A 24,795-nucleotide genomic window follows, 5' to 3' on the forward strand; every position below is an offset into this window, starting at 1 on the left:
GCAGCCCCTTTAGAAAAGCAAAAAGAAACAGGTTGAATTTAAATAGTACATTATTTAACCCAATATGTATAACATGTTCTCATTATTAATATTTACCCTGCTCAAATATTTGAAGATGAAGCATTCAACATCACATTTTAAGGGTCCCAAAGTCACTGTGCTGGCCAGCTCAGGTCTGGACAATATGTTTAGTGAAGTAAGTTGTCTTTGAGATATCTGCAGAATATTTAACAGCCACATCAGGAGTGCTCACCTGGGCTGGCACTGTGGCGCAGTGCTGGCATCCCATACGGGCAGAGTCTGAGTCCCTGCTGTTCCATTTCTGATGCAGTTCTCTGCTATGGCCTTGGAAAGCAGTGAAAGGTGGCCCAAATCTTTGGGTTCCTGCACCCGTGTGGGAGACCAGAAAGAAGCTCCTGGCTCCTGGCTTTAGATCAGCTCAGCTCAGCTCCGATGGTTGTGGTCATTTAGGAGAGTGAACCAGCAGGTGGAAGACCTTTCTCTCTCTCTCTCTCTCTCTCTCTCTCTCTGGCTCTGCCTCTCTCTCTAACTATGTCTTTGAAATAAATAAATCTTTTTTAAAAAAAGTGCTCACCCAAACTGTGAAGCTGAAACTATTTCTATTACGGTGAGGTCGGGTCTCTTCCATTTATGTTCAGACCTTCAGCCACCTAACAGAGTTTTCTCTAAGGCTGACGTTAGCACCCAGCTGAATTTCATGTGCTTCCATTCATCTAAATACGTGTCATGAGCGGCATCCACACACATACCCAGCCCTTGCAGCATCTCAAAGCTGACGAGATTCCTTTGAAAAATACGAAAAAGTTTTAATTCTGAATTACTTTTTAGTGCCACAAAGGCCAGCGCCAGCATATTCTGTTTTCTTAAATGTTTATTTATTTGAGAGGCAGAGAGAAAGGGAGAGACAGAGGCAGAGACAGATGGAGACAGAGCTCCTGCTCACTGAAGCCAAATGCCTGCAACAGCTGGGACTGGCCTGGACTTGCAGCCAGAAGCAGGGAACCCAGGCTCGGTCTTCTATGTGAGTGGCAGGAACCCGCTCACTTAAGTATCACCGCTGCCTCCATGGGTCTACACTGGCAGGAACCTGGGTGCAGGAGCAGAAGCCAGGTCTCCAGGACTTGCGCATCTTAACAATGAATCTAAATGCCCATCCTAGGATATTCTGCTTTTAAAATTCTTCCCCCACTGAACAGCCTGCTTTCCCTCTCCCCCAGGCCCTGGCGACTGGCATCCTACTTTCTGTCTTCACGAAGCTGACTGCTCCAGGGACCATATGTAAGTAGTCATGCATTACTTTTCTTTTGGTGGCTGGCTTCTTAGCATAATACCCTCAAGGCCATCCATGTCCGTGGGTTAGAATTTCCTTCCTTTTTAAGGCTGAAAAATATTTTTCATTGTATGTATACCCTACATTTGTTTAAATCCTTAATAATTTTTAACAAGGGTCCCCACATTTTTATCTTGTACTTACTGCAAGCTATCATAACTGATTCTGGTTTTGTTCCATCATATAATATTTCTGTTGAAAAAAATTTATGAAGAATATGATAATAGAGGCAGATTGAATCAATAGTGAATGCTTCATAAAACTACTCCAATAATTGAAGAGAAAATTGCTAAGAGTTAAACCTCCTGAAGACTAGAAAGTTCCAAAATCCTTACTATCACATCTAGTGTGGTGTGCTCCCCCTCCAGTGAGGGCTGGCGGTGTGCTCCCCCTCCAGTGAGGGCTGGCGGCAATGTTATCATGCATAGAGGTGACAGGTGCGCTTAGCCTCCTTTCTTATTCCAAAATTTGACCAGAGTGCCACAGCCCACAACAAATGAGCCCTGGCACACACGACTTTTTCAAATGACAGAGCCATTTTCTTCCCAGTGTCCTTATGCCCACACAAAGACCTAGATGGAGCTCTGATTTAAAGGTTTTCCTGTACCTTTCACATTCTACCAATCTTTGTGGAAATCAGAGCAACCGCTTTCTTCTTGACTCCAGTTTTGTCACCTTTGTAAGGTGCTTGTTCTTGCCAGCTCCATGGTGGCGCTCAGAGATCCAGAAGGCCCAAATAAACAATGTAAAACAACCAGTGTTCAAGTCATATTTCTCGCAAAAGAACAACAATCAGGCTATCAGCAAAATTCTCATTAGCACTGACAGAGGCCAGAACAACTGAAGAATGGCTTTAAGTTTTGGGAGAAAACAGTTGTCAATATGGAAAGTTTGGTGTAACTAAATTATTGTTCTAGAGTAAAGGTGCAATAAAGACAATCTCCAAAAATCAAGTATGACAGTATATTTATAACTCACAGGAATTCCCTCACTCAAACTACAAATGGGGGCTGGCACTATGGCGTAGCAGGTAAAGCCACTACCTGCAGTGCTGGCATCCATATGGGTGCTGGCTCATGTTCTGGTTGCTCCACTTCTGATCCAACTCTCTGCTATGGCCTGGGAAAACAGTGGAAGATGGCCCAAGTCCTTGGGCCCCTGTACCATCGTGGGAGACCTGGAAGAAGCTCCTGGCTCCAGGCTTCAAGTTGGCCCAGCTCCAGCCATTGCGACCATCTGGGGAGTGAACCAGCAGATGGAAGACCTCTCTCTCTCTGCCTCTCTTTAACTCTGCCTTTCAAATAATAAATAAACAAATCTTTTTTTAAAAAAACTACATTGTATATAAATTAGCAGGAAGAAAATTAAACTCAGAAAGAAAGAATGGCCTTTAAGAAAATTAAGGGGAAGTTTCTCCTGCACCCATCTCATAATTTTTCATATTTTTATTTCTTTCTTCTCTATGTTCTATTCTGAATATTTTTCAGGTTTTTCTAGTTTACTAATCTCTATTTCTTGAGTTTCATTTTTAAAATTTTATTTAAGTCACACAAGTTTCATGTATTTCATTTAAACAGATTTAGGAACATAGTGATACTTCCACCCTAGCCTGCTTCCGCCCACGCTCCAACTCTCCTTCCTCCTCCCTCTCCCATTCCTACTCTTAATTTTTGCAAAGATCTACTTTCAGTTTACTTGATGATCATAAAGTTAACAAAACACTAAGTAAAAGAGTTCAACAAATAGTATGGAGAAAAAAAAAAACAACACCACCATTCCTCAACAGAAGAGACAAGGGCTATTCCAATCATCAATCTTAAAATGTCTATTTCATTCCAACGCATTACATTGTAGGTACTCTATTAGTTACCTTGAATCAGGGAAAACATATGGTATTTGTCTTTTTGTGACTGTCTTATTTCACTAAGTATAATGGTTTCCATTTGCATTCATTTGATACAAAAGACAGGATTTCATTTTTTATAGCTGAGTAGTACTCCATAGTGTGTGTGTATAAAATTTCCTTATCCAGTTCTAATAAATTTATGTAATTATTAAGATTAAATACCTGAGGCTTAAAAAAAAAGATAGAAAGGAATTCAGATGCCAGCAAGATAGAATAACAAGAACCACATTTCTCTATCTGTCTGAAAAGAAAAAAGAAAGAACAAATTTAAGAAGTAACACTTTTCAATACACTGACCATCAGGTAACAGGGAACAGTAGTCCCAGGTGATGAGAAACAAGTCAGTCAGTCCCACAAACTGCCCCAGTTTCTGGCTTTAGGGAGTTTTTGGGGCTGTGTCACTGGAAGAGGGAATACATGCAAAGAATCCTGGAGTCTGTGAGGGGAGAAGATAAAGTTGAGTCTCAAGAGAGCAAGCCTGAGGGCATACGACAGAATCCTGGAAAGAAGGACGCTCCATGGAGGAAGACAGCTCGAAATGCCAGATGAATAATAGTCAGTGTGTGTGTGTAAGGAAAGCAGTCTGGAGGCTGGGAAAGAACCACCCAAAGAGATTAGAGGAGATCCACACCCGAGCTCCACCAGGCCCCGGAATCGTGCCTATTCCCACACATTCTAGCAACAGACTATGATTCATGGGGCCTGATGTAGGTCTTCCTTTGGTCATGGAAATAATTAGTCTTAAACTGAGCACTACTCCAGTTTGGGCAAACAAATTTTAGGAGGATCAAATCATTTCGAAGGAGCTTAACTGTGTCCCGGAACAAATCTCAAGATTGCTTTTAGGAGCATTTAGGAACTGAGGCAGATGGCAGATTAGTAGACGAGAATAGTAAAACAGTTGTTACGATAGTTAAGTTCTATCTTTTCTAAAATTAAGAAATGACATGGAAAGTATGTTTTCCAAAGTCCCAACTCCAATTTCTAGAAATAAAAATTAAAATGTCTACAAGAAAAATGCACTGAATAGGATTAAAAGAATAGTACACAGTGCAGCAGAAGTCCAGTGGACTTAAAGGTATAACAACAGAAACTATCTAAAATGAAATAGAAATAAAAAAAGAATTCAAAACAATAAAAAGCATTAGCATAACACGACTTCAGCTCAATCAATATATGTGTAATCGGAGTCTCTATAGAAGGGAATGTGAGAAGGGAACAGGACAAATTTTTGAAAAAAAAATAGACAAAAATTTGATAAACACAACATTCATGGGAAAAGGTTAGCACATACTCAAAGAATGCCATAATACAATTTCTCGAAATCCATAACAGATACAATCTGAAAGGCGGCCAAGTATAGAATACCTATTACCCACGGAAGAACACTCTCACTTCCCTGTGCCATAAGGCCAGTGAGAAGATGACAAAGCAATGTTTTTAGACACACACAAACACAACATCTACTAATGTAAAAATGTGTATCTAATGAAATTATCTTTGAAGAATAAATGCAAAGTAAGAACATTTTCAGACTTACAAACACTGAAAGAATGCATCACCAGCATACCCACTCTATAAGAAATGTCAAAGTCCTTTAGGCAGAAAAAAAAATGGTATCAGATGAATACATGTCGCTCCCCCTCTTCGCGGAGGAACGACACAGGACCCTGCGCTGTTCTTTTGTCTGCTCGGCCCTTCCCGGGTTTGCTGCTGGTTCTTCCCGGGTTGGCTACCGACCCTTCCACCTCCGTGGAAGGGCGGTTCCCCCTGCCACTTTCCCCACTTCTGCTGGGGAGCGGCACACCGCTGGCCAGCTCTCTCAGGGGCTGCTCAGATGTTCCTCAGGTGTTCCTGGTGCATGTTGTCTCTCTCCTCCTTTATAGTCCTCTTCCACCAATCCCAACTCTGCTACCCACACGCCGAGTATGCTGCTCTCCTCCAATCAGGAGCAGGTCCTACAGTTTATTGGTTGAATTGGAGGCAGCTGTGTAGAAGCTGTTTCCTCCTCTCCCAGCGCCATATTGTGGGAGAGCAGATGCATAGAATAAGTCTTAATTCGAGTAACTTAGTCTAGTCTGAGTTGCTCCCCACAGATACATATCTGCACAAATGTATAGTAGCAAGGAGTAACTATATGGATAAATATGTAATATTGGTATTTAAATTCTTCAAAATATAATTGCTATTTTAGATAAAAATGTTAGCAATGTAATACAACGTTTTATATGCAACAGCACAAAGACTGGGAAGACAGAAGTGGAAGTATACAATTGGAAGATTTATTCTACACATTTAGTGACATAATATCACTTGATGATAGTATAAATTTTATAATATAAATGGTAAAGAAATCAACACAACAAAACAAAGATCTATTCTAACATTTAACGAAGGAGGTAAAATGAAGCAACAACAATAAACTCAATCCAAAAGAAGGGTGAGGAGGGAAATGAGGACAAAGAGAAAACAGACAGTACAGGGTCGATTTCAATCTTACAATGCAAATAATCACTTCCATGTAAATGGTTTAGACCCCAAATTAAAAGGCAGAGATTGTCAAACTGAGTAGAGGGCAAAACTTAACTGTTTCCTGCTTGCTATAAATATATTTTTTCAGAGACTTATTTATTTGAAAGGCACAGACAAAGAGAGAGAAAGAGAGAAAGGTATCTTCCACCTGCTGATTCATGCCCCTGATGCTTGCGACAGTGGGGACTGGGCCAGGCCAAAGCCAGGAGAATGGAATTCCATCTAATTCTCCCACGTTGGTGACTGGAACCCGAGTTCTTGGATCACCAACTGCTGCCTCCCAGGATGCTGGATCAGAAGCACAAGAGCTGAGATTAAACCAGCACTCTCATCTGGGATTCAGGTGTTCTAAACAATGGCTTAATATGCTGTGTCACAATACAATACGTTTTAAATGCAAGAATACAAATAGATAAAAAGAAAAACTAAGATTCACCATACATTTATAATCAAAAGAACACTGGAGTGGCTATACAGTTGATTCCACATCCATAGATTAAACCAACTGAAGACTGAAAATGCTTTTTAAAATTCATCTGTACGGAACACATATGAACTTTATTTTCTTGTCATTGCTTCCCTAGTAATACAATACAACAACTATTTACATTGTGTTAGGCATTGTAAGTAATCTAGAGATGGTTTAGAGTATACAGGAAGACGTGCATAGATTACATACAAATAGTACAGCATTTGACCAACCAAGGATTTTGGTCTCCACCAGGGGTCCTTGAATGAATCCTTTATGGATACAGGGGGACAACTATATTAATATCAGAGAAATAGTTGACTGGCAAAGAATATTATCAGGGAAAACAAGCCCAACAAATGATAATGGGACTGGTTTCTAAAGAGAACATCATAATCCCAAAATTTATACACCTGATAACAAAACCTAAAAATACATGAAGCAAAATCTGACAGAGCTGCAAGGATAGGCAACTCCACTATTTATCTAACAGACTTTAACATCCCTCTTACAGTAATTGATAGAAAAATTAGACAAAATGTTAGCAGAGATATAAAAATATCAAACATTATTATCAACCAATTTGGTCTAATTGACATTTAGAGAGTTCTCCACCCAACAAGAGCAGAATATAATTTTTCTCAGATGCAAATTAAACATCTGCAAGACTAGATCAAATCCTGGGTAGAAAGACAAGTCCATATAAAATAGATTCTCTGACAACAATAGAATTAATGGAAAACCATAGCAGAAAAATCTTTGAAAATTCAGACATATTTGGGAACTAAATATCACACTTCAAAATAACCTTAACCAAGGAAGAAAGCAGAAGGAAAATTATAAAATATTTTGAAAACAAAAATGAAGACATTATACATCAAAGGTTGTATGCGACCACCAAAGTAACATATCAGGGAAATTTATTGAACTCCTCACTTAACTTATAAGAGAAGAGAGACCTCAAGTCAATAACTTGGTTTTCAACTTGCTGAGACAGAACAGAAAGAGCAAATGAAGCTCAAAGCAAGTAGACAAAAGGAAATAATAAAAGTCATGTAGAGATTAATGAAATAGAAAACAGAAAACAATAAAACCCGAAGCCAGATTTTTGCGATAATAAAGTGAATGGAATCCTAGCCAAACTGGTCTGGAGAAAAACAAAAACACAAACTGCCAATATCATGCATAAAAGGGTGACAAAACTACAAATTCCATGGATATTACAAAATACTAAGGGAGTACTAGAAACAACTTTGTATAAGTCAGGGTAACAAACACAAATACTTTGAAAGACACAAAATATCAAAGCTCCTTCAAGAAATATATTTAAATAGATCTACATCTATGAAAAAAATTTAACTTGTATTAAAAAAACCCATAGGTCCAGATAGCTTCTCTCGTGAATCCTACCAAATGGTTAAGAAAGAAGTAATACCAGTTCTACACAGAATTACCAGAGATTGAAGGGCAAATGACACATCCCAACTCATTATATGAAGCTGAAATTACTGGGATAAAGACAGTACAGTGCCTTTACAAAGCCCAAAAATTATCACGCAATATTTCTCATGAAGTTAGTGTAATGATTATTTTTTTCACGATTTATTTTATTTTATTTATTTGAAAGTCAGAGGTACAGAGAGAGACAGAGAGACACAGAGAGAGCCATCTTCCATCCACTGGTTCACTCCCCAGATGGCACCAATGGCCAGGGCTGAGCCAGGCCAAAGCCAGGAACCAGGAACTTCTTCCAGGTCTCCCAAGTGGCTGTTAAGGACACAAACACTTGTGCCATCTTCTGCTGCTTTTCCCCAGCAATTAGGAGGGAGGTGGATCAAAGGTGGAGCAGCTGGGACACGAACTGGTGCCCATATGAGATGCTGCTGTCGTATATGAGATGCTGGTACGCCACAATGCCGGCCCCTGTCCCATCAAATTCTATAAAAGACTCAATGTAGCTAACAATGGATTCGGAAAATAGCCACAGCAGTTACCTAACATGATATTTCATATACACTTTTATACTTCCCCAATTGTTTTTGACTAAAGAAGGCATTACTGAGTGACTTCCATTCTACAATACTAAATAATGGGGGGAAAACCAAAGTCCTTATATAACTTCCATCTGCTGTTTCACTCCCCAGATGGCCAATTTGACAACTAATAAAAAGGATAACACATCATGACCAAGTCAGGTTTATCTCAGGAACAAAAATTGGGTTTAACATTTCAAATACAATCAAAATCATTCACCATAATACCAAGCAAATACCAAGGCAAAGAGAGACACCACAGGATCTTCTTTTTACATATAAAAAAGCCTTTGAAAATACAATCTCCGCTCCTGTTAAAACTTTCTGGCAGTGGAAATATAACAATAACTTCCTTAGCCTGATAAAGAGCATCTCCAAAAATCCTACAACTAATGTCAGATTTCATGGTCAAAGTTTGAGTGCTTTCCCCTCAGATAAAGAAAAAGATAAGACTGTTGTTTCCACCATTACTATTCATCATGGTATTGGCGATTTTGCCAGTGTAGTAGAAGAGTAAGAAATAAAGACACTGGAATTGAGAAGGAAGATAAAATTTTCTTTTACATGTAACATGATCTTTTATATAGAAAAATCAGCATAATTCGAAAGAAAGCTATGAGAATCAAGAAATACGAGGGGTGGACAAATATGGCAGAATAGCAACAGGGCAGTTTGCTCTAGGTTGGGCAAAAATAATGGGGAAAAAGTGGAGAAAGTTCACTCTCAGGGCAAAGTTGCAGGGAAAACTGCAGTGGAGATGCTGTGGAAGCAGCAGAGATGCCGTGGACCTGTGTGGGAAGTACTGACGCCCAGAAACCAGCATGGACACAATAAATGATCCCAGCAGCCTTGATCTGGAGAAGGCACCCCCTCTGGCAAGCAAGGTGAGGTCAGACTGCACAGGCCCACACCACTGTTGATACAGCTGGGGGGAGAGCCTAGCGGACTACACTGTCCTTGAGTGTGGCCCGGAACACTGAGGGGAACAGGGTGACTGCTCACCCAGAGGGGAAATAAAAAAGCAGCACATCTCTCTGTCCCCATCTCCCCCTTCCACAACACCACCCTGTGGCCAGCTGTGGAGGGCTGGTGCCTCCTTGGACATGCGCGGTAGCAGCTGTTGCAGCTCTTGTGTGTGCAGGCAACAACTTGCGGGGACAGTCTCCATCCTGTTGGCAGGGGCAGCCACGGCAGTTCAGGTGCAATTGGTGGGGACAGTCTCCACTTTGTCAGCAGGGCAACAGTAGCAGCTCCACTGCGCCTACCCCAAAATGGGTGGGGAAGGGGGAGCCATTCCGACCGAAGTGCCACCTCTGGAGACTCTGATATGCACTCAGCACGCTTGTGAAATGAGTAGGGCTGTAGCCGGCAAGTATTGTGCACACGTGTGATCCAGAGATTTTCTAAGAGGGAAAAATCTGCGCTCTCCACTGACTGCGTCTGATTGGGAGGACTGACAGGGGTCTGGGCACCCCCATACGACTGGGGTTGCCTCCAACCTCTTGACAAGTTGCAGGCTCAGGGACTCGATCTGCCTGGGCAGAACACACATGAGCAGCAGTGCTGGGACCTCTCAGTCTCTCTGTGGAGGGGACAGGCGAGTGGGGCATGGCGGATCATCTTGCACTCCTTGACCGTGGGAGCCCTGGATACTGAGACCATGAAATTGAGATCTTAAAGATAAATCAAAATGAAATACTAGAAATGAAGAATTCAATAGAACAAATAAAGAATCTGGTGGAAAGCCTTAATGACAGACTTGGTAAAGCAGAAGAAAGAATATCTGAGTTAGAAGACAAATCTTTGGAAGTCTTACAATCAGTCCAAAAACAACAAGAAGAAATTAGAAAACTCTAAAGCACTGTTGGAGACTACAGGATTCTATCGAATGACCCAGCATATGGATCTTAGGAGTTCCTGAAGGTGTGGAAAGAGAGAAGGGATTAGAAGGCCTTTTTGGTGAAATAATTACAGAAAACTTCTCTAATTTGGAGAAAAAGACATCCAAGTACAGGAAGCACATAGAACATAGAACTCCTAATGGTCATGACCAGAAAAGATCTTCACCATGAATAATTGTAATCAAATTCTCCACAGTAAAACATAAAGAAAAGATTCTAAAATGTGCATGAGAGAAATGCCAGAATTACTTTCCTGGGATCTCCAATTAGACTCACAGCTGACTTCTCATCAGAAACCCTACAAGCTAGGAGAGAATAAAGAGACTTAGCCCAAACCTTAAGAGAAAAAAAACTGTCAACCCAGAATACTGTACCCTGCAAAGCTCTCATGTATGAATGAAGGTAAAAATAAAGACCTTGTCTAACAAGCTGAAAGAATTTTGTCATCATTTGTCCAGCCTTACAAAACATGCTTAAGGATGTGCTACAGACAGAAACACAGAAAGATAGCCATCATTATGAAAGCATGTGAAGACAGAAAATTCCCTAGAAAAAGTACAAAATAAATCCAAAGCAAACAATAGGAATGTTATGGGAAAATGGTAAGGTTGAATCATTACTTATCAATACTCACTTTGAATGCAAATGGCCTCAATGCTCCAATTAAAAGATACAGACTGGCTGAATGTTTTAAAAAACAAGACTCATTTTCTGCCTACAAGAAACACATCTCACCAACAAAGATACAGGCAGACTGAAAGTAAAAGGATGAAAAAGATATTCCATGCTAATGGAAAATAAAACAGAGGGGTGTAGTCATCTTAATATCAGAAAAAAGAGATTAACACAAAAATTGTTAAGAGACAAAGAAGGTCACTATGTCATTTCTACAGGGATTGAAATTGCAAATGGGTCATTTCAACAGGAAGATGTAAGTATAATAAATGTATGTGCACCAAATTACAGTGCACCTGGCTATATAAAAGAAATGTTAATTAATGTAAAGGGAGGTATACTCCAATACAATAATAAGTTTATAGCAATTGGTGCCTACATCAAGAAATTGGAAAGGTACCAAATAAATGAGCTGTCAATGCATCTCAAGGACCTAGAAAAACAACAACAGACCAAACCCCAAATTAGTAGGAGGAAAGTGATAATTAAAATTAGAGAAGAAATAAGCAAATTCAAGCAAAAATACAAAAGATCAGTTAAATGAAGAGTTAGTTTTTTGAAAAAATAAACAAAACTGACACACCTTTGGCCCAACCAACCAAAAAAAAAAAAAAAAAAAAGAGGGAGAAGACCCAAATCAATAAAATTGGAGATGAAAATGAAATATAACAAACAGATACCACAGAAATAAAAAGAATCATACTAAAAAGAAATAAAAAGAATTACTACAAAGAGCTGTATGCCAACAAATCAGGAAACCTGGAAGTAATGGGTAGGTTCATGGACACATACATTTTACCAAAACTGAGTCATGAAGACATAGAATACCTAAACAGGCCAATAACCAAGTCATAAATTGAATTAGTAATAAAGACCCTCCTAACAAAGAAAAGCCCAGGTCCCAATGGCTTCACTGCTGAATTCTACCAGACAATTAAAGAGCTAATTCCAATTCTTCTCAAGCTATTAAAAAAAAAAATAGAAAGGGAGGGTATCCTCCCAAACTCCTTCTATGAAGGCAGAATCATACTAATTCCTAAACGAGAAAAAAGAAACAACAAAGAAAAAGAACTATAGGCCAGCGCTGCAGCTCACTAGGCTAATCCTCTGCCTGCAGTGCCAGCACCCTGGGTTCTAGTCCAGTTTGGGGCGTCAGATTCTGTCCTGGTTGCTCCTCTTCCAGTCCAGCTCTCTGCTGTGGCCCAGGAGTGCAGTGGAGGATGGCCCAAGTGCCTGGGACCTGCACCTGCATGGGAGACCAGGAGGAAGCACCTGGCTCCTGGCTTCGGATTGGCACTGCATGCCGGCCATAGCGGCCATTTGGGGGGTGAAGCAACGAAAAAAGGAAGACCTTTCTCTCCCTTTCTCTCTCTCTCTCTCTCTCTCTCTCTCTCTCTCTCTCACTGTCTAACTCTGCCTGTTAAAAACAAACAAAAAAAGAACTATAGACAAATATCCCTGATGAATACAGATGCAAAAATACTAGCCAATCGAATCCAACAACATTTCAGAAAGATCATTCGCCTGGATCAAGAGGGGTTTTTCTGGTATGCAGGGATGGTCAACATTTGCAAATCAATCACTGAGATACACAGCATTACCAAACTGAAGAACAAAAACCATATGATTATCTCAATAGATGCAGAGAGACCAGTTGATAAAATACAACATCCTTTCATGAAAAAAACTTTAAGCTAATTGGGTATAGAAGCAACATTCCTTAACATATCACAGTCAAGGCAATTTATGACAAACCCCCAGCCAGATTCTTATGGAATGGGGAAAAGACAAACAGCAGAATGGGAGAAAATATTTGCAAACTTGGCAACTGATAAAGGATTAATTTCCAGTATCTATGAAGAGCTCAACAAACTCAACAACAACAAAACAAACAACCCAGTTAAGAAGTGGGCAAAGAACCTAAACATTTTTCAAGAGAGAAAATTCAAATGGCCAACAGACACATGAAAAAATGCTCAGGATCACTAGCCGTCAAGGAAGTACAAATCAAAACTACAATGAAGTTTCAACTCACTCCAGTTGGAATGTCTTTCCTACAGAAATCAACAAACAACAAATGATGGCTAGGATGTGGGGAAAATGGTACTCTAATCCACTGTTGGTGGGAAAGGAAACTGGTACAGCCACTGTGGAAGATAGTATGGAGATACTTCAGAAATCTGAATACAGACCAATCATATGACCCAGCCATCCCATGCCTGGGAATTTACCCAAAGGAAATGAAGTCAGCATATGAAAGAGTGATCTGTACCTCATGTTTATTGCAGCTCAATTCCAGCTAAGATATGGAACCAACCCAGATGTACCTCAACTGAAGACTGGATAAAGAAGTTATGGCAAATATACACTATGGAATAGTACACAGCAGTAAGAAATGAAATCTTTCCATTTGTAACAAAATCATTATACTTAGTGAAAAAGAGAGTCCCAAACAAACAAATCCACATCCTCTCTGATCTGTGGTAACTAAGAGAGTACCTAAAAGGTAATCTATGAAAATTAAACAGACACTTTGTGCTATGATGATTTTGAACAGCCTTTGTCATGACTGCTGAGGAACAACTTTGTTTGTTAATTGGTTTGTTTTTGCTGTTCTACTTCCTAATAGTTACTGAACTCTCTACTTAGCATAGGGGTAATCACATGAGTATAACGCTAACTGATATTAGATCTTTGTAACAAGTAAAAATGAGAATGGGAGAGTGATGAGGAAGAAGGGTGAAGTATGGGCAGGAGGGAGGTAGTATGGGAAGAATCACTATGTTCCTAGGTTTGCAGGATACATGATCAATGTACAGAAGTTAATTATATTTTTATAAACTTGTAATGAAGAAGTATAAATTTTAAAAATGTTAAAACATCACATACAATGACACAAAAATATGAAATATTCAGGGATAAATCTCTCAAAGGACCTGCCATGAAAACTGAAACTTTGGTGAGAGAAATGAAATAGAGAGATATACTCTGTTCATGGGTCAGAGGAGTCAGTATTCTTGAGATAACAACTTTCCCCAAATTGTTGTATATAACCAGTGCAAGCCCAATCCAAATCCCACAGGCTTGTTTTTGTACAAAATATAAAATCTGTTTCTAAAATTCATTCAGAAATTCAAATAACCCAGAATATGCAACACAAACCTGGGAAATCAGAACAAAACTCCATAGCACAATTTGGTTTTTGAGACGTGGGGAACTACAAGTGGGAATAAGAATAGAAATAAAGGCTTAACAGTAAGTTTTCACAAACTTTCTTCCAATAAAAGAATGTAAAACATCTTTTGATTTGGGATGTAGTAAAATACAAAAATGCTGACGTGGTATCACATGAACTGGCAAAATACCAAATTGACTAAACCCAATAATCATTTTCTGGGTGTGATCAATATCAGTTGGGTAGTGAAGGGTCTTGAACACTGGGGACATGTTTGCAATAATTGCTTTCAAACTTGAAAAATACAATTTTATTTGCTTACATATTTTTTAATCCCATCAACTTCTTTTAAAAGATGTATTTATTTATTTATTTGAAAGTCAGACGTACAGGGAGAGAAAGAGAGATCTTCCATTCTCTGGTTTACTCCCCAGATGGCAGTAGCAGCCAGGGCTGGGCCAGGTCAAAGCCAGGGGCCAGGAACTTCATCCAGGTCTCCCAAGTGAGTGACAAGGACCCAAATATTTGGGCCATCTTCTGCTACTTTTCCCAGGCAATTAGCAAGGAGGAGTATCAGAAATGGAGAAGCTGGGAGACAATCCAGCACTCATATGGGATGCTGGCATTGCAGGAAGCAGCTTTACCTGCTATGCCACAATGCAAGCCCCTATCCCATCAGATTCTATAAATGATTTGAAGTAGTTAATAATATGGACTTGGAAAATAGCCAAAGAATAATTACTTAACATGATATTTCATATACACTTTTATACTCCCTTGATTGTCCTTTGATTAAAGGAGACATTACTGAGTGACTTCTTTTCTACAATATTAAATAATTGGGGGGAAACCAAAGTTCTTATATAACTTTTCCACTGTCTAGACTTCTTGCTTATTTTAGATCCATCTGAAGCATGAAGGACAATGGGAGACTTTCCAAGACTAGGAAGAGCAGTGTTTTAACTAGAGCTGTCGTCAGAGTCCTTCTTATGTTAGGAAATTTCCCATCATTGTTCCAAGAAGGCAAACACTTGGGAACCACACAGCAGGAAATGAATAGTTTTGCATAAATGGCAGTTTGCCACACAGACCACTGTGTCATAAAAATGCCTTACAACGATGGCCTTTCCTACTCAGCATCTTCCCTTCTTGAGGAAAATATGATTCTTTTAGAGAAGAAACTGGTGAGTAGGAATTGACATTTTCTCTTGGAGGGACTTCCTCCAGGTTTATGAAAGATACCAGTAACAATAAATAATACTTAAGCCAAGATCATAGGCTGGTACTACAGGTAGGATTTTTCTTCTGTTAGGAATCAGAAAATCTTGTATGTTGAGGGGTGGGAGGATATTTAAAAGAGTTTGAGTCCAGGAGCCTTAAGGATACTTTGGCATAATGGAGAGGACTTGCCATTTCCATTTGTAAAATAATAATAAAGGAAACACAAAAGCACTTTCACAGTCAAGACATGCACTGGTATTTTTTTCAGGGTTTAGATGCTGGCTGCATTGTAATTCTGTATTCACCTGAGTGCTGCCTGTTGTGTCATTCTGAATATGCATAACACTCTCTTTCTGTCTCCCCCGACTATTGTCATACTCCCCAGCCTGTTTCTCTGGGACTTTCATAAGCTTCACTTCTTTATCTACCAGAAGTACGCACGTAGCACATAGATGTGTTCTATTTTGCTCCAGTTCAGTCTTGAGGTCTTTCTCTAGGGCGCGGCTACAAATGCTAGCCCAGTCTTGATGGGGATAGAAGAAATTTGGTGGAGAATGTTTCCAAGGTGCCTTTAACCGGATGTGTCTTTATCCTAAGTGTCCTACCATCTCACAGACACCTGTTTACAAGTGCTTACACCAACAGGTGAATTTGTGGCTCTTTTCTGAACTGTTTTCAGTTTATTCCAAGATAGCAAATTTCTAGGAGAACCCTGTTAAGAGGAGTGTTAGATACTGGTGTGTCTGTTAGGTGAAACATAGGGAAGGCAACTCAACAAGACATACAACATACCAGAAGCAGTGTGTTATTAACAGACTCAGGGAGAGAACAAGGCAGCATGCCTCAGAGGGACAATAGGAATGGAAACCCACCCAGGACACTCAAATTCAACCCAACGAGTGGAGAGCAAGATAGCAAATAAGGGAGCTGTGGACCAAAGTCTTTATTAGGGCCCAGGTTGTTATCCCTGGTTTCCCATGGAGAGTTCTAGTGATTGCTGGGTTTAGAGAAGTAAATGCAGGCTCCATAGAGTCACTCTGTCACTGATAAGGACTCACTGTAGCACAGTTGATGCAGGGTGGGGGTGCAGGGTTGGGTCAGTGGATGAGTCAAGCAGGCTACATCTAGCTACCCCAGGGGGAGCTGGTCACCAGAAGACAGATATTTATGGCAGATGGTTGGGTCAGCCACTTTGAGGAACTGGGAGGAGGCAGAGAACTGGAAACTGTGTCAAGGGTGAGTAAGCCCAACTTCTGGCAAAAGAAGTCCAGTATACATTCAGAATGAATGCTGAGACAACATAAAAGTGTCAAAACCCCATCCTCACCTCCCTCCTACCAACTCTGCTGCATTGTCACTGACAAGGTGCCACTCTCACACCCCATAGGGAAGCCATATAGAAATTATCTCAATTCTTGGTTGACTGTGCTGATGAGGACTGATTTCCCTTGTATGCCTCACCTCCAAAGAAGCCATTTCTCTGTCATTTCAGTAGATTATGTTTTCTAGAGGTGCCCACAGCTCTGTCTTCTATCCCACATTCTCCTTCCTTGCCTCTCCCTCATCAAGAATTAAGGATCAACACTGGAAGTCTTTGATTCTTCCCCCTGGGTCTAGACTGGCCTCGTTACCCAATAGTGTGGCTAAAGCGATGAGGCAATGCCCCATGAGTTCCAATCTGGGGTCAAAAAAAGCCACACACACAGCTTTAGTCTATTTCTGTCAAGATGCTTGCTCTGGAGGAAGCCAATTTCATAGTGAGAAATCTGATTACTCTAAGACTGTCACACTGGCAAGGACACATGTAGCAGGTGTTCCCAGCGAGCTCTCAGCTAGCAAGAACTCAGCTATGTGAATGAAGGCATCTCCATAGATTCCAGCCATCCAGTTACTGCGTCACTCCCAGCCACTAAGTCTTCCCAGTTAAGCCCCAGACATCATTGTACCCTGTTTGAATTCCTGAGCTACAAATGTCATGAGCATAATGAAGTGGTTGGGTCAAGGTGCTAAGGTTGTGGATGATTTGTTACATGGCACCAGTAGATGAACTATTATCGGACAAATGGATGGTTACTCATTGAAGTTGCAATGTTCCACATCTGACTATGAAAGCACGAGGGGAAGGACTCTATCTAATTTGTTTACCGTTATAACATGAGCCTTTGCCCAATGCTTTTGCATAACGGGGATTTAGTAAAGAATCTTAACCAAATGAATAAGTGAATGGTGATTTCTCCCTGTAGCTTCGTATGTACCCATCTCTTCGTATGTACCCATCTCTTCGTATGTACCCATCACCAGTATGGTGGGCTGGTTAGATAGTTGGTGGGTCCAGAATATTGTTTTTTCTTGTCTGTCAAGTTCTATATCATTAATTCTCCTGTATTTCTCTTTACCATTCTTTGTCCCCATTTGGAATAATTAAGTGGCCCAGAGATATACCTTGTAACGCATGGATCTCAGCGTGGACAAGGGGTTGGAGTGTGGACAAAGATGAAGTCCATGAACTTGAAAATAGTCTTCATAAGGGTGCAGAATATTCATTGGAATGATGCTACCTCTCTCTTTTCACAGTGAGGAGACCACAGAGGGATTACAGTTGCACAAAACATTCTGTTGGTGGGAACAGGAGCTGACAGTCAAGAGTGGAAGCGTGGATGATTTAGTACAGAGGATTAAGCTGCTGTTTGGGACACCCACATCCCATATCAGAGTGTTGATCTGAGTGCTGGCTATACTGCACTTCAAATCCAGTTTCCTGCTAATGCACCTGGGAAGGTAATAGATAATGTCCCAAGTATCTGTATGCCTGCCATTGAGGTTAGAGATCTGGATAAAGCTCTAGGTTCCTGGCTTCAGCCTGCCCCAGTCCCAGATGTTGTAGGCATCTGAAGAATAAACCAGTAGATGGAAGATCTCTTTCTTATATACATGTGTGTGCACGCCACTTTGCTTTTCAAATATATAAGTAACTTTTAACAAGAAATTAAAAGTAAGGAGTGGAGAATTCAGGTGTTGTGCTGCACAAGATACCCTTGCCTTAAAGTTTGGACCATCTTACTCCTCCACACCAATCCTTTTTCTGCCTTGACATATGTGTGCATATGTGAATACATACATATATGTGTGCCTGGCCAGAAGAAGGCCTAGGATCTTCATCACTCCTGGGTCTAAGCAGGATGGATGCAGCTTTCCATGCTGAAGTGCCTGCCCCAGGTTTATAGGAATGGAATAAAAATAATATTAATAACAATAAAGAGAATAGAAATATAAATAAGAACCAAAGTAAGAAGACAGATGAGGAGGAGGAGAAGAGGGAGGACTACTTTGTGTTTGTTGCTTGCTAATGCTATGAATTACAGTAAGAGCTTATTATGCACAATCTCAATCTGAAACAACTCACTAGATAATTGTAAGGTTCAATTTTATAGATGAAGGAATTCATTACCAAAGAGTTTAACTTTCTCAATGTAATGAACGTTGCAGCCAGAATGTTGAGCCAGATCTGGCTGCCTCTAAATTTCATGATCTTTCCATTCACCCGGGTTCTAGAGATTTCTATTACTACAAGCATCCAAACAGGTCAAGGTACCAATTTTCAAACAGGATTATGACCTGGGAGTTCCTCTGGTTCTGCCACTGTGTATAACTGCATCCCCTGTTACACCACCTGTTTGAATTCCACTCCCTGTCCCCATTCATTGTTGGATGACTAACCACAGCCAAGAACTCTCGACTGAACTGGAATCCAATGTCCTGGCCATGCCTTGAGGATCAAGAATTCAGGCTCTGGGATTCCAACACAGTGCATTGCACCACAGAGATGGTTGAGTAATCCAGTTAATAGCTCTCAGCCACACTTTGCTTCATGTCCAAGAATGCCTTTGTTTCGAGCCAAACAAAAACAACTTTCTTTTTTTTTTAAGAAAGCTTTTATTTAATGAATAAAAATTTCATAGGTATAGCTTTAGGAATATAACAGTTCTTTTCCCCATACTTGCCCTCCCTCACCCACTCCCTTCCCACCTCCTACTCCCTCTCCCATCCCACTCTTAATTAAGATTCATTTCTAATTATCTTTATGTACAGAAGACCAACTCTATACTAAGTGAAGCTTTCAACAGTTTGCACACACAGAGACACACAAAGTTTAATGTACTGTTTGAAAACATGTTTTACCATTAATCTCATAGTACAACTCATTAAAACAGAGGTCCTACATGGGGAGTAAGTACACAGTGGCTTTTGTTGTTGATTTAACAATTGACCTCTTATTTATGATGTCAGCAATCACCCAAGGCTTTTCGCATGAGTTGCCAAGGCTATGGAAGCCTTTTGAATCCACAAACTCTATCTGTAGTTAGACAGGGCCATAATCAAAGTAGAAGTTCTCTCCTCCCTCCAGAGAAAAGTGCATCCTTCCTGATGGCCCCTTCTTTCCACTGGGATCTCATTCACATAGATCCTTCATGGAGATCATTTTTTGCTTCAGTGTCTCGGCTTTCCATGCCTAAAATGCTCTCATGGGCTTTTCAGCCAGATACAAATGACTTAAGGGCTGATTCTGAGGTCAGAGTGCTATTTAGGGCATTTGTCATTCTATGAGTCTGCTGTGTGGACTGAAAAGCAACTTTCTAAGACAACCTGTGGTCTACCATGCTAGTTGTAGTTCATTACAGCAGCCAGTTTGAATTCAGTTGGTTTTGTTACCCTCATCAGTATATACATGAGCTTTGGTTCCCAAAACAACACAGACTCAGTAATTCAGTAATTTCTTCAATTTAAGTTCCTCTGAGGTAGAAAGGAACCCTCAGTGGCATCTCATAGCTTCAGGAGCTGCTTTCTCTAAGTAAGGCTTGGGCTGTTGAGCCTGTGACCAGGCATCTGACACTGATTGTCACATTCCAGAATGTAAAGAATGACTTTCCAGCAACTCTTTTTAGTTGATTTTGCTTAATTGTTCCAATTCAGCAAACATTTCATCATCATCTGCTGTTGAAAAGCACTCTGCTTGGCCATTTTCTTCTTTGGAGGAAACTAAAAAGCAGGTAACATGAGCACTGTTTTCATAATATTGCAATCTGTTGGGCAAAAGTAAGGACTCAACACATCCACCAAGGGTGAGATGAACCCAGTCCCAAAGACATTCCCAAAACATGAGGGAAGCAGGCAGTAGGCGGAAATCTGTTACAAGAGGCAGCTATGTTTATAATTTTGATCATGGCTTGATTCAGTATGACCTTTGAAGCCCCACTGTGAACTAGACATTAAGCTACAGAACAGAAATAACTGGCCCTACATGCTGAGTTTAACTAAGCTGCTATACCTAGTGATTATAAAAAAAAAGTTACATATTTCAACAGATTGTTTTGTCATTTACTACTCTATGGTGGGTCAGAACATAATTGCTCATAACATATGTGTGCTGATTTATAGTTCTCAAAGTCAGGATACATCATAAAATATGTAATTATAATCGACAATAACTTACATATATGTTTTTGTTCCAATAGGTGGTATTCAGGTACGTCAGTGTTAATATACTTCATATGTTCATCCATCACACTGGGGACAAATATGAAGTTTTCTTCTGAAAATTCTACTATTTAGAATATTATATAAGAAGTCAAATTATATCCTCAGACCTGTTTGACTGAGTGGCAGAACTTTATCTTCTGGATGAAAAATTCAGATTTCCCAGTAGCAATAGTTAATACTAACCCCAAAAGAGTGAAGGCAGAGGTTAGAGCAAGTAAGAAATAAAGGAAACAAAAGAAAAGGAGAGGCGGGAGGGGAGAAGAGAAAGAGGAGGAAGAGGAGAAGAAGATTAGAAGAGAAGAGAGGAGAGGAAGGAAGGGAAAAGAAAGGAAGGAGAGGAAAGGAGAGTGGAAGGGAAGGAGGAGAGCGGAGGTGGGGAGGAAAAGGAAGGGAGGAGAGATTGGTTCTAAAAGAAAAGAAATGGTAAGCGAAGGAATTGAGACAGAAAAGAAAAATAGATAAAACATTATTTGAAAAAAAAAAAAAAACAAAGAGCTGAGCAGAAGTCTGATTTACTATAATGCATCATGTCTTTGCTGATATACCCAAAATAGGATTCAGTTCAGTTCCCAGTAAATGACACCAAACACCAAAAGCAATGAATGACTCATAACTTAAAAAACCAGTTGAATGGGCTATCAAAATGGATCCAAGTTTATATTTAGTATTAATAGTGCTGTTTCCTCTCCTGCTAATAATAGGTCAGAATATATAATGACATTCTCTAGGGTCTAAAAATGTATCTAAAAATACAGCATATTCTATTTTAACATGGTGTTCTTCTTGACTCTTTTTCATACTTGAATGCAGAGAGCATTACAAGGCACTCAAAAAGCTATTCAATCATTGAGAAAGAAGAGGTATATTTGTAGCATGATAGTAGAATGAATTACAGAGTGAGTCAGGGTAGAAAAATGTCATTAGAGGTTGTTCCCTTGCTTTAGTAACTTAGTACTTTTCCAGTCTTCAGAGTCCATTGTCAAGGCCTCCACTGCAGTGGGTGCCACATTTTTAATAGGCTCTGCTTTATTGAGTCTGTGTTTTATTTCTCTACTAGTGCCTTTCTCTCTTGACTTTCAGCTTGTAGTCATTCACCACATAAAAATACCAGAACTAATAAGAAGATTGGATGAGAAATGCAGAATAATAACCATGTAATATGTAATGTGCCATAAATGTGGTATACACATATTATATATTATGGCAAAAACCTTGGTAATTGCCTGTCTGGTTTAGTTTTCAGCTGAGTAAAGGGAAAATATTCTGAGGTTGAGCTATCTTTCCCTCTGTTATTATTACTATTACAAATATCTATATTGGTCAAGGAACCACATAAATCCATCTCTCCAAGTTTTATAGTTTGCAGAAATTCTGGACTTGGAAGCTAATCTAAGGTAAAATACCCAAACTCAGCTTTCTTATTTTTTTTCTTAACCAAAAATGAATTTCAAGTTAGCCTTTAGATAATAAGGAGCAAGAGTTCCCTATGATACTGTGGGGCAGCTAAATCCCCGGGTAGGGAGGGGCGTGGCCGAGGATGAGGACATTATGTTCTCAATCATTCCCTTAGCAGATAGCTTGAAACACAAATGGCCTTCTTAGATCCTGGCGCTATGCTGGGACCTCCCTACTCAGAAGATAAGGAGGCGTACTGATTTGGGGGTGGGGAGTGGGCGGCGGTGGCAAGTTCTGTGTGTGCCCATTCTTGCCTCCTATTCTTCCACCTTCAGTAATCCCTATCACCCAACTTCAAGTCTGAGGAATGCTTGCGTTCAGAGAGCATCTCAAGCCTGTATCACGGCACATGCATCCTCAGACTTCCACCAACTCTAGTGAGTATTCCAAGGGCCAGAGATTTCAGTGTAAACAGCCCCATGGCCCTGTCAGCAAGCAATTTTCAATCTGGTGGAGGAATTAAAGTGTCGTAGACTGAATGCTTAAAACTTAGAGATGGATTTATGTGGCTCCCTGAAACATACTGGCTTACAGTTCTGGAGACTAAACGTCCAAAATCAAGGGGTGGGCTAAGTTGGTTCCTTCTGAGGCTGTGAGGGCGAGTCCATCCCATGGCTCTCGCATAGTTCCTGGTAGCCCCCACGCCGTCCTTGGTTTGTAAATGGTGTTCTCCTTGTGTCCTGGCGTCATCTTCCTTCTAGATGTGTTGTCCTTGCATCCAAATTTTCTCTTTATTGAAAGACATCCACTGTATTGGATTAGGGTCCGCCTTGTGACCTTATCTTAACTTGGTCAACTGCAAATATTCTGGTCTAAGTAAGGTCACATTGACAGGCACTGGAAGTTACAACTTCAATGTTCTTTTGTGCTTGGGAGGTGGGGCCGTAGCATGTTGTACCAGAGTTTTTGCTCTGATGAATAAAGAGTCTCTCGTCTTTAATACTCCATGCCAAGCGTCATCTCCTCCATCTATTATCCAGCTCCATTGGAAACCCTCTGTTATTTCACTGCCATTGTATCAACAGTTCCAGAAGCACTGGGGGCCCCATTTTGACTTGAAAGTGCAAAGTAAACGCTAGCCTCTTGCCTGGCTCTTCTTTCCCTTTGCAGCACATAGACAGTCCTTTGTGTTGATGACTCAAGCTCGCTGTTCCAAGGGCTTCACCAATACACAAATGTCATTCAAGAAACCTTTTCGTCGCTGGTTGCTCTAGGTTCTATTGCTGGTGCTCGGCACATACTTTGGTCTTCACCAAGAAGCTCACAGTCTACCAAGTATCAGTGAAAAGTGAACACAGGAGCAGAGGTGTTGATAGGAGCCTGGCACATGTACGGGAATATGTAGAATCAGTCCCACGCGCAGGCTGGGCATGGGGTGGGGAGAAGGCAGGGAAGGCTTTGTGTAGGAGGGGCCCATGCACTGAGCCTTGATGTACCTGTGGTAGGATTTATCCAGGCAATGAGATAAAAGTGGAAAAAGTGGGCAGGGGGGAAGTAAAGGATACTGGCAAAGATAAAAAGATAAAAGAAGATTGCGTCAAAAGATGCTGATACTAGATATTCAGCTGAAATAAAGTGAATATTAGCAGAAGAGAGGGTAATTTTTTTAAGAGATGGGAATCAACACCTTTCTTTTCAACAGGTACAAATGGTATGTCTTAGCTCAGGCTTCACTAACAAAACACCAAAGAGAGGAATGCTTAAACAGCAGATTTTATTTCTCACCCTTCTGGAGGTTGGGAAGGTCAAGGCTCAGGCAAAATCAGTTCCTGGTGAGAGCTCCCTTCTGGCTTATAGATGATCACCTTTTAAGTATGCCCCCACTTGATGGAGAGAGCAAGAACTCTGGTCTTTTCCTCTTCTTATACCGGTTCTGACCTCATCCTCATGATCTTATCTAACCCTAAAAACCTTCCAAAGGTCTCACCTTCAAATACCATCACATTGCAGATTAGGGCTTCAATATATGCATGGGAAGGCTGGCACTGAGTTACAGCAGGTTAGGCCACTGCCTGCAATGCCTGCATTCCCTGTCAGAGCACCAATCTGAGTGCTGGCTCTTCTGCTTCTGATCCAACTTCTTGCTAGTGCACCCAGGAAAAGCAGCAGAAGATGGCCAAAGTTCTGGGTCCCTACCACCCATGCGGGAGACTCAGATGGAGTTCTTGGTTCCTAGTACCAACCTGACCAACCCCTGGCAGTTGTGGCCATTTGGGAATGAACCATCTCTCTCCCTCTCCTTCTCCCTTCCCCTCCCCCCATTCCCCCTCTCCCTCTTCCTCTCCCACTTCATCCCCCTGTCACTCTGCCTTTCACTCTGCCTGTATAGTTGTGGTAGGGTCTATAGCACAACTTTTGCTGATGTTAAGGGGAGAAATGGGTGCACAGCAACTCTGTGACAAGTTTCTCCCCTGGACACCCATGGACTGGATCTCTCTAACCTGCGCTTTTGTCCTCAAGGAAGCCTGTGATGGTTTAGTAGGGCTCTCCTAATGACCCATCGCACAGGGTAAGCACAGACCTATCTGAGACAGTCTTT

At 40.7% G+C, this 24,795-nt stretch overlaps 1 protein-coding gene across 2 annotated transcripts in view; it reads left to right on the top strand.

The window, feature by feature from the left end:
* LOC103349679 (uncharacterized) overlaps positions 1-24,795 on the top strand; it is a 157,280-nt gene that overhangs the window by 104,753 nt on the left and 27,732 nt on the right. Inside the window, exons 6-7 of one of the 2 annotated variants that reach the window (XM_089333392.1) lie at positions 1,239-1,299; positions 17,838-18,193. Coding sequence is in view for 1 of the 2 variants with exons in the window: in XM_089333391.1 (XP_089189517.1) it covers positions 1,239-1,299 (61 nt within the window). In the remaining variant the exon portion in view is untranslated. Of the gene's footprint in view, positions 1-1,238; positions 1,300-17,837; positions 18,194-24,795 lie in introns of those variants that run through there. The other variant, XM_089333391.1, reaches the window with a different exon arrangement.

Source organism: Oryctolagus cuniculus, chromosome 5, assembly GCF_051225735.1.
Source record: "Oryctolagus cuniculus isolate XC-2025 breed Fujian yellow rabbit chromosome 5, ASM5122573v1, whole genome shotgun sequence".
Lineage (NCBI taxonomy): Eukaryota > Metazoa > Chordata > Mammalia > Lagomorpha > Leporidae > Oryctolagus > Oryctolagus cuniculus.